Source organism: Camellia sinensis, chromosome 10 (genome assembly GCF_055761805.1).
Source record: "Camellia sinensis isolate YWXY chromosome 10, ASM5576180v1, whole genome shotgun sequence".
NCBI lineage: Eukaryota > Viridiplantae > Streptophyta > Magnoliopsida > Ericales > Theaceae > Camellia > Camellia sinensis.
In genome coordinates, this window is record NC_138970.1 from 176,744,438 (window position 1) to 176,755,042 (window position 10,605).

Genomic DNA, 10,605 nt, shown 5'->3' on the forward strand with positions numbered 1-10,605 from the left:
CAAACACTTAGCCAAAAAGCGAACTTGCATTTATAAGAAGAAACACGTTCAAAAAGGCACTTCGGCCTGGTACAGAAGGCTACTTGCTCAAATGTAAAAGAAGGCACGAACAATAGAAGGTTACAACTAAAAAAGCAAAGTACAAATAAGGAAAAGATTCTAAGTAGATTATTCTGCGTCGGCGGTTGGCTGTGTTTCGGTCTCAGTAGACAGCTGGAAAAGCTTTTTGACGGTCTTCTCAGCCTCTATCTTGGCATCGATCTTGAGAAGAGTCTGGTCAAGGCTCTTCTCGGCGGTTTGTACCTCGGCTTCGGACGTGGTCTTCTTGGGAGAGGCACTCTTGGAGACCTTGTCTTCCTCATCTTGAGTTAAGTCAATGACTTGCTCATTCAAAGTAGGGGACTTGGTCCCAGTAACAGCCTCCTCTTTATCAGCATTATCAGCCTCGGTGTCCTTATCCTCGACTTCGTCCTCGAACTCCTTGGGAGACGGGAGAAAAGGCACTTGGAGTTGGCTAATGTCTCTAAGGAGGAAATCCATTGGGACAGAGAGTTCATTTAAAGTTATTGTCCAGCCGAGGTAAAAGCCTCGATTATAGGCTTGTTTGGTTTAAGCTTTGTATGCATCACGGACGACAGCCTGCCCATCTAAGAATGCCTTCTCGTTAGCGGCTTTGATTTTGGCCTCCTTAGTGGCCAAGGTTTCTTAGAGCTCTATCTAGACTTCGACAGTTTTGGTTTCAGCCTCCTTGGCCTCGACTTTGAGAATCTCGGCCACAACCTCTGCCGCTTCGGCTCTCTCATCGACCTGATCTTGCACACTTTTTGCAGCCTTGGCTTGATCCAGTAGAACTTTCATTTGCCTCGGCATTGTTCAAGGAGGCAAGAAAGCCAGCAGCGTCTTGGGTTTTCTTTATTAACTCCTTCTTCATCTCTTTGGCCTTCATCGCAAAGTAATGGGCATGCTGGATGGCCTAGAAAGAAACAAACAAACAAGTTAGTAAAATTCCTAAGTATGAAGAACTTAAAGTAAAAGCCAAAAAGTACTAGGTGTTGGGAACTTACCAAGACGGAATGCTGCATCATTAAAGCAAAATTTTCATATTCATTGATCTTGGCCATGCGATTGAGATCAGTTGGAATGAGCATGGTGGCGCCGACCTCAATACTGTTGATGGCGCTGTCACCGGCCTTTATTGGCTTATCACCAATCATGATTGCATGGGCCCAAGGCTCATCGGCTTTGAAAGCACTTGGGCTTGCCGCGACTTTAGACCTCGGCTTCTTCGACCGAGCGGTATCGGATGGCTCGGCCTCGGCAAGCCTCTTCTCGGTGTTGGAGGCACTTTTCTCAACCTCTGCCAATCTCGAGATCGGCACAGTGTCTTCAGTGTCAATTTAAGTCATAGTAGTTTTTGCCTTGGCACGCTTCATTCTTTTTTGCCTTAGGCTTGGACTGGGACTTTGATAGAGAAGAGGTGACAATAACCACTATTGGCAAGTCGACCAGAAGGTCTTCGACAATGGCTTTGCAACGACCCATGTCGTTGGTGGTTGCAACAACGATGACTCTTATGCCGAAGTGTATTGTTGGAAGGGCAATTGGGGGGATTGGCTAGGTCATAAGCCAAAGCCTCAGAATCTCAGTGTTTGCGGCTACGAGTTCTGTTAGCTGGAGCATTTGTTGAGGCACGATGTCTGCATCAGCGCTAGGATGTCGAGATAAGTTGGAGGGTAGAGGTTGATGGCAGCTCAACTGGATCTGAGAAAAATGCTTGGTCTGGCCTTGGTGATGAAATGACTAGTGGAGTGGAAGCAGACGAAGGAATCTTGCTGTGCCTAGGAACGTCGGGCAAGGCCGACTTGTATGTTGGGATATAATTGAGTAGCAGAGGGTCTTTTCACTGGTCAACAGGCAGGCCCAGCAGTCTTTTCAGGTCTTTGTTGGGGAAGAAAGACTGGCGGAAGTCTTTTGATAGTTGAGGAAGAGCTGCAAAAAGCAAAAAACAAACATTAGAATAAATAAAAGAAATTAAAGTGGTAAAATCTTAAATAGAGAAGTTAACACTTAGTTCTTACCCTCATCCTCTTTAAACATCGATCGGCGCAGAGGGAAGAGATGAAGATTATCATCAGGAGCAAACTCCCAGTTGCCCGAGACAATTAGGTAGTCATCTCCAGCACCCTTGTTGGAGTTTGGGAGGTTGGCTATGATTTTGTAGGCAGTGGATCTGGGCTTGAGGTAATAAATGTAGCCTTTTTCAGACTTTAGGCTACACATGGTATAACAAAATTGGATGTTGACTAATGTTATCCTAGTGTTTTCTCGGTGGGCTAGGGCGATTATACCATTGATAACCCTATAGGAATTGATGGCTAACTGCATAGGGTTGAGTTTGTAGTAGTAAAGGACTTTCCTAAAGAGAATGTCTAAAGGAAACTGAAGTCTACACTCAATAAATGCAACAACGGGAAATGGCATGGAGTCTCCATCAGGCATCATAGATTCCTCCTCTCCAGCTAACCTGATCTGAACGTCGGCTGAGATAGAGAACTCTCTCTTAAAGTACTCGAGTTTTTCTGGGGTGTCTACCCTCCACCTAAACATACCCATGATGTCGGCTTAAATGAAGACTGGTGCAAGATTTCAGAAAAGAATGATTGGTATAGGTTTAAGACCTCGGCTAAACCTTTAAACAGGTATTGGGGTAAGGGGTTTTGAAGATCTAAAGAGAATTTGTTTCAATTTTCCGAAGAATTTGATTTCTATCAAATCCCAAACCTAAAAGTCTATAAAAGAAACAAGAATCAAGGACAAGAATCTAGAAACAAAGCAAGAAAAGTAGAAAAAAAAGCATGATTTAGAATCAGGAAAACAACAGAGATTCAAGAATATGAAAAATTACACAAAACACTGAGTGAGTGTGTGCAAGGCAGTATACAAGAACCATAAGCTATACAATGCATATAACAGATTCAAGAACTAAGGTGCAATGTTTTAAACATGGCAAAACAAAATCAGAGAATAAGTAAGGAGATCGCATAGCAAGAGACATACAAGTAGTTGCATAACAATATTATATTCAAAAACAGTGAAAGATTGAAATTGAAGAGAAGAAATCAGAGGACTTACCGATTGAATACGGAGTAAGATATGCCGAAGTCAGACGACTTGAATGATTAGAGTCAAATGATGAATAGTGTGCCGGCGGTGACGGAAAAGGCAATTGTAGAGCTTAAGAGCTTGAAAAATGGCGGTTTGGAAGAGAAATGTTAGAGAGAGAGAGAGAGTTTGAGAGACGAGGGAAATTGTGAATTGCAGTGAAAAGACAGAGAGAGAAGGAAGAGTTTTGTCAAATATACAAAAAGGCGGAAAAACATAATGGGATGCCTTGGACGACGTGTGTCAAGTGGCGCGTGCAGAAGCGACGCAACCTGATAGCGCGTGTCAAGTACAAACCAATGAGAAAAGGACACGTGGAGTAAATGGTTAAGAAAACCGTGCGTGACAGCTCATGCGCAGTCAAAACTCTTGGAGTTCTTGATTAATGAAGCAAAAACCTTGGCTAGAGGAGTGACCTTGGTTAAGATATTAAAAGAACTTGACTCTTGGTTCTTGACCATTGGTAAAGATGGATAGTTAAGTCCTAGGTACTTGAAACCGACGAGTCACGAACTCAGTCGAAGGAAAGAATAAATTTTAGCCGACATAATATATGAATAAGCGATGTAAGTTCCATCACCTCAAGTTGCCGAGGTAATAGAATCTAGAGGGTAGTTGTGGGGGCATACTTTGTGAATGACAGCACATGGCCAAAGTGACCCCAAAGTGTCAGCCGAGGTGCCACGTGGCCTGGTCTTGATGCTGAGGTGATCTCGGCTAGGCCGAGGTTATTTGTGGAGATATTAGAATCCGAGATAAGCAGATAAGGGGCAAGAGTCCTAAAATAGGGGAGGACTTAGTCTAGATAAAGATAAAGCTCTTAGGAAGTTTATCCCTATCTAGCTGAGAGTCCAAGATGAGCATTGATCCTGAGTCCACTGAAGTGAGACTTCTGCAGGGATTAGGTCAGTGCTGGCTATAAAAGGAAGACACCCCCGTAGGTCTCAGAGAGGTGTGATAGACTGATAGCAGTATGTTCTTTCTTGTGAGTTAAGCACAATTTGCTATCTTTTAAAGATATTTAATTATTGACTTGAGCGTCAGAGTACTCCCGGGTGGACGAACCACCGTCAAATTCTTATTTTTTTTGTGACAGGTTGTTCGAGTTTAATCTATTCTGCCAGTGCTCTCTAACTGAATTTCTCATTTAGTTATGTAGTCAGAAATCAACACCCATAATTATTTACATATTATTTAATATATAAATAATATATTTGTTATATAATTTAAATAAACATAAACGAACGAAATTTGAGCTAAAATTCGATTCGCTTACTATAGTCAAGTCAAATTCAGCTGAGTTCAGCTATTAACAAGTCGAGCCGAGGCAACTTGCGATCATGTTGGTTTATTTGCCGCCCTATTTGGCATGAGTAATCTTTGTATTTTGCCTGTCAATATGAGAAATTATTCAAGCGATGTCCCAAATTTTCTAGGGTTTCTATAGTAAACACTGTATGGAAGTGTGAGTTGAACAAAACTACAGGTAAATTTGACGTCATTTTCATTTGTTAAATGTCGATTTTAGAATGTAGCCTTTGATTTTCGTTACTTTAATCATATGTGTTTCTTCCCATTTCTTCTATCTTTCAACTTCTTTATGGTTTGATTTGATCACGTAATCATGTAAGATCCGTTCTTTATAATTTTTATAATTGGATTTGTTTTTCTGTACTTTGTCTAACTTTGTTCAACAGCCTCAATGTTTCTTATCAAATTTTTATTTCATTTTTGTAATCAAATTTGGTCTTCATAAACTTCCAATTTCTAAAACCCTTTATAAAGTGGTTTTGCTCTGTTTGGATCTTGGATTTGCATAATGGCTAGGAAAATGAAATTACTTAGAGCATCTCCAATCCTTAGCCCCTTTTTTTCATCAAATTTAATTTTGATGAGGAAGTGTTCAATCCAATCCATTTGTCAAATGCTCATCAAATCAAGGGAGAAACCTTGTTTTCATCAAATTGTCAAATTAGAATCTGATGAAAAATTAAAAAGATGAAGTATTGGAGATGATTTTATTTTCATCAAATTTGATGACGAGAAATTTAGTGGAAGGGTTGTAGTAGTTCGTATCAAATCAAGTTTTATTTTTCCTCAAATTTATTAGATGAAAAAATTGATGAAAGATTGGAGATACTTATGCATGTTCAGTTTTTTGTGGTAACCCAATAAATAAATAAAAAAATATTTTTTTAATAAATACCTATTCATTTGCTTCTCATGTTCCTAAACCAACAGGAAAAAAGAAAAGGAAAGGAAATTTAGCTTCTTTCACTCATTTTATTTTCTCATCTTTTCGCTTGCATATAATCAGTTATTGAAATGTTTCAAGTATGCATAATTCTTACCCAGAATGATTTATATTTTTTAAACTACAATCAACGTGTCTTTAGTTTTAATGTCATAGAATCGAAACCAACCACATTATTTTAAATGAATACTTCATATTTTTTTGCATTTGTAAAGCAGTGCTCTCTTCCATCACCATATCTGAATAGGCATAATTCTATTTGGGGGGGGGGGGGGGGGGGAAGTGAAGTAAAATTAGCTTGCATTTACTCTTTGTTTTTCCTATTTTTTCATCACCATATCTGAATTGATCTAGTTTTAGAACAAATTCAAAGAAAATTAATGGGTGTGCTTGTTATCGAATATCTGGCAGCAATGATAGACAGTCATAAAAGGATAGCAATAGATAATGGGACAGATGATATAGTCAGTGGGTGTGCTTGGCCTGCCAAGAAATTTAATAGACAACATTTTAGAGCACATACCCGTTTGAGATGCAGCAAGGATGAATATCTTGTCAAGAAACTGGAGGTATATTTGGTCTTCACTCCCACATCTTGTGCTTCTTTTTTTTTTCTTTTTTTGAACTGGTCCCCCACATCTTGTGCTTGATAAGCGCTACTTTGTAGATATCATCTGAAACAACCCAATCTATGCATTTATGTTTGTGAGCGTAATCAGTAATATACTGTTACTTCACAGCGGCCCCATTTTGAAATTTTCTGTCTACATTCCAAACATACATTATGATTGGGACCTGCATGTCACTCAATGGCTATTGTTCCTTTCACAGAATGGTAACAAGGAACTCAACTTGGATAATCGGAATGTTAAATCCTTTAAGTTGCCTTCATATGTTTTCTCTTGTCCAGAATTATCACATTTGAAGCTCCGTAACTGCATATGTAAACTGCAGAGGCGTTTGTTGGGTTTCATAACCTAATTAGCCTTCACTTCGAGAAAATGGCATTTGCTCCCAATATATTTGAAACTCCTGTCCCTAGTGTGCCATTGCCTGAGACTTTGAACTTTTCAGGCTGCACTGGCATTGAACATTTTAATATCCATTCCCCAAAACTCAAAACCTTTGTTGCCACTGACAGTCACGATGTTAGATCAATCTCTTTCCGAAGTACCCCAAACCTGACCATGATCTCTATTGCATTGGGAAAGAAAGCTGAAAACCCCTGGCAAGGAAGTACAATCAATTTGAACAAGTTTCTTGATAATTTCCCTAGAATTTTGAAGATTTGTTTTGATGGATTTTTCCAACTGAAGCATCTTGTGTTTACTAAACCAAGATTTGTTGATGTGGATCAGATGTCATGTGTTCTTTGTTTGCTTAGAACTTCTCCTAACTTGAAGAAACTCCGCATAACGGTGAGATTGTTCACGCAGACAAGATGAGAGTAATTGTTTTTTCTTTTTTAATTTAAAAATTAAAAGAGTTTCTTTGCAATTATCATCTTTTACAAGCCTCTGCAGTCAGGGACAATGCTGTAGAACCAGTTCCAAGATACTTGGAAGCACTAGGTTGCATGTACCAGCTGTTGAACCAACTTTGAACTGTAAAGATAACTTCCATCAAGGGTTTGAGGGCTGAATTGCTTTTCATCAAATGCATACTCACATGTTCTCCAGTTCTTGAGATGATATGTGTTCAGTACCATCAAATAGTTGATGCGCATGTGGTGTTTAGAATCTCAACAGAGATGATGTGGTTTAGTCGGGCATCACCAAGGGTAGAAATAGTATATGTGAAACCCTAAGGTAATTTAGTCTTGTTTCTTGACTCCTATTCACATCGACCTTGTCCCTCATCCTTTTGCATCCTTTCACTAGTAAGGGGTCTTCTATCTTCTATTTACTTGAATATGTAATATATTGTTTTGTGTTGGTCTTCTTTTTTGTAATAAATCTAGTTGGCTGCTCTGGTATAATTCTCCTACTCTTGATTACAAGGCTTGAGTTGTGATATTGTCTTGCTTACCTTAACAAAGAAAATAGTGACACATAAAGGTCTATTGCAAGTTTAGTTTTCAAATTCAATGAAATACATAAGTAAGAGAAAAAGAGGCAGACAAAGATACAACAAAGCTCTGGAATGCATGCTTACAGTTCTGGTTTAGTGAATACTGGTTTGGTACTCAATATCATGTCTCATTGTACAGTGTTGTGGAAAATATAATGGAACCCATTTGCAAATTTACTTTGTCTAGCCCTTTTATAATATTATATTACATTATAATCTTTGCAACTTTAGAATCATGTGCTTTATTGAAAAGCAATGGCTAAAGCAACTCTATTTTATAAGCATTCATACTTCACCATGCTTCTTTCCTTACTGATGTGGGACTTTTTGTGCAATTCATGTTTCAAACAATTTTTGTCCCACATCGTTTACACAATCTTGTTCAAGATAGAGAAATCTTCTATTTGAGTGTAGTAAGCTCTCACAGGTGAGCCCTAACGAGCCGAGAGACAAATCTCACTCTCTCGGAACTGTGGATCAAGACTCAAGTGTTTGCGAGGCCGTCTTCTACAAAATGGTATGTAGAATTATTGTTTATGTTTTATTTCATTTGCAGTTAGATTTAGCTATATAGATAGATACAACTATAGTTTGCATAAACTGGGTGTGTATTTTGGTGCCAATACACTGTGATGCTTTTTGTACTATCCTTTTTGTTGATGTTTGGAATTGTACCTAGTACTTTGTTTCTATCAATAAAGTTTCTTTTGGTAGATAAAAATAAATAAATAAATAAGAAATTACTGGTTGTATCTGCAAGAACTTGAGAGAATTCCTATTTTTTCCTTAAAATAGGGCTAAAATGTCAGAAATGCACATTTCTCTATGGACAAAGAATTCCTATTTTTACTTGAGAGAATTTCTTTAGGGGCGAACTAATATGCAACAAAAAAATTTATTGTTCAGATAATTTTTATTGCCAAAAAATGTGCATTTTGTTGTTGTACAAAAAATGTACGATTAAAAAAAAAAAAACTGATCATTATATTGACAAGAGGAAAAATTGTTGACTGTCGAGTTTTTACAAACATCAAAATTCAAATATTGTTAACAATTTTTGAAAGTCGGAATGTTTAACTTTGTAACTGAAATTATAAATGCAAGTTAAATTTATTTGCAAGCTTGCAAATATCTTCAATTTCGAAAAACCTATATTCATTCCTATGGCTAAGAACAAACAACTCCATCACATTCTCTTTAAGTCGGTTTTTTAGTTCTTGTAATAATGCATCACATGTAACTGTAAAATTATCAACTTGAAAATGATGCTCAATGGTAATGTGGTCTCTTTGTTGATGAACACGATACATCGAATGTAAGATCTCAAAGAAGAGGAAGAAGAAAGAGAAAACTACAATAGAGAAATAAGAAGAGGAAGAACTAAAAGTAGAAGAAGTTTTGAAATAGAGATGAAAATGAGTTGAAGAGAGCATGGAAATAACAAAAACGTTAAAAGGAAAAAACCAAAACAAACAAGAAGAATAAGAGGTAGAAATAATGGATAATATCTGAAATTGAAGAGTAAAGATTGAAGCTTGAAAATGCAAATTGAGTTAAAGAAATCTTGAGGGGGCAAGTACGAAATTTCTCAAAAAAATCTTGGAGGGGTGAGCCTATGTAATTTATAAATATCGATTACTAATATCACTATATTTAAGGAGCTTTTTCAAAACTTAAGGGTGGCCACTGCCAGCAGCCACCCCCTTGGTCAATCCCTGTGTATGTATATATGTGAGAATACATATCATAAAAACGAAATAGCAAAAAGATAAAGAGCTTTTGTAAAATACAGGATTGTTTGTTTGTTTGTGATTAGAGTCATTTGGTGAAGAGGCCAAGAGCAGTTGAATAAAAAACAATTTTATTTAGTTGGGGGTTCTACAGTAGCTCCCCACAATTGAGGAGCAACTGGAACAGTTCAACTTCCTATAATAGGGTCCCTCTTTAGGGAAGCTGCTGGAGTTGGTTTTATGGGGTGAGACTCTCCAAAATATCTAAAAAGTAGAGGATTGGATATGCTCCAAGAATTAATTCGATCATTAAGTTTCAAACTACTTAAAATTTTCTTAATTTTTAGCATACATTTCAAGAGTCACTTAATTTTGTAAGTGACACTGATGGTGAGTATCAAAAGAATTTATTTAATTTTCACTTAATGCGTTGAGTTTTAAGTTTTGAATTAAGTTATCAAACACTTCCTAGATCCGTATGAAGTTTGTTGTCCATTGACTGCACTTGGTGTCCCTTTTTGTTGAACAGGCACATAAACTATTGAAGCAACAGTCTTTCCATGATTCTCCACCTGCTCATTCAAGGTTCAGTACCTTGCATTCGAGGTTCAGTACCTTGCATTCAAGGTTCAGTACCTTGCCAGTAGAGGTGAAACTCAAAATTCTAGAGCACATTCCTTTTGAAGAAGCAGCAAGAACAAGCATCTTGTCAAGGACAAGTAATTGGTCTGAACATTCACAAGTCATACTTGACAAACTCCTCTTTGAAGAGCGTGGCCGATGGATTGCGCTCCATCCAACTGAATGGGTGAACAAAGTTACCAAAATTCTCTCTAATCATCGTGAAGGTCTCATTCCCATTTGAAAGTTTATTCTCCACATTCCGGACATGCAATTTAACTGGGCCCTATATATAAATATATGGATACCATTCCTGTCAAGCAATGGTATCAGGGAACTCTCCGTGGATAATTGGAATATTAATACATTTGAGCTTTCTTCTTTTCTCCTGGAGTGCTATGAATTGACACGATTGATGCTCCGTAATTGTATATTCAAGCAATCAGTTGAAGGCTTTTATTGTTGAGAATTTTATTGTTGAGAATTTTATTGACGAAGAAGAAGGAGGAGGCCAGTGGTGATGGTATGAGTCGTGATGATGCGAATCAGATGAGGTTAAAGCTGGGGGGGAAAACTATTGACGAAGAAGAAGGAGGAGGCCGTAACTGCCGCAGCTGTGGCGGCTGCAGTAGATGGCGAGAGCCGGGTTACAGAGTAAAATATGTTTTCTATCCCGGTAATGGTAGAAAACAATTTGTTTTCTCTCCCCAAGTAAGGGCCAGATGGTGAACCAGCTTGAACTATGGACAAAAACAGAAGTTGCTCTGG

General features: G+C 38.0%; 1 protein-coding gene across 8 annotated transcripts; it reads left to right on the plus strand.

Moving 5' to 3' along the window:
- The first annotated feature begins 4,415 nt into the window (after positions 1-4,415).
- On the plus strand, positions 4,416-10,223 carry LOC114281011 (uncharacterized). Of its 8 annotated transcripts, XR_014342961.1 has the most exons (6): positions 4,682-4,788; positions 5,828-5,985; positions 6,775-6,834; positions 6,931-7,224; positions 7,914-8,003; positions 9,746-9,822. XR_014342961.1 is itself a non-coding variant. In XM_082892875.1 (4 exons), the coding sequence occupies exons 2-4, from the start codon at positions 5,830-5,832 to the stop codon at positions 10,079-10,081; spliced, it is 582 nt and encodes a 193-aa protein (XP_082749001.1). In that variant the 5' UTR covers positions 4,416-4,648; positions 5,828-5,829; the 3' UTR covers positions 10,082-10,223. The 8 variants fall into 8 exon arrangements, 4 of the variants coding, with proteins under 4 accessions (XP_082749001.1, XP_082749002.1, XP_082749003.1 ...); XM_082892875.1 differs by lacking the exons at positions 4,682-4,788; positions 6,775-6,834; positions 6,931-7,224 and adding an exon at positions 4,416-4,648 and having other exon boundaries at positions 9,746-10,223; XR_014342960.1 differs by lacking the exons at positions 4,682-4,788; positions 7,914-8,003; positions 9,746-9,822 and adding an exon at positions 4,495-4,648 and having other exon boundaries at positions 6,940-7,402.
- The last annotated feature ends 382 nt before the right edge of the window (positions 10,224-10,605 follow it).

What these genes read in the sequence shown, in the direction of transcription:
- LOC114281011 (XM_028223433.2), top strand. Translation starts at nt 5,797, where the DNA reads ATGGGTGTGCTTGTTATCGAATATCTGGCAGCAATGATAGACAGTCAT. An exon ending in ATCTTGTCAAGAAACTGGAG is followed by an intron (nt 5,986 to 7,913) that starts GTATATTTGGTC and finishes AAGCTCTCACAG; the next exon opens with GTGAGCCCTAACGAGCCGAG. An exon ending in AGGCCGTCTTCTACAAAATG is followed by an intron (nt 8,004 to 9,745) that starts GTATGTAGAATT and finishes TTTGTTGAACAG; the next exon opens with GCACATAAACTATTGAAGCA.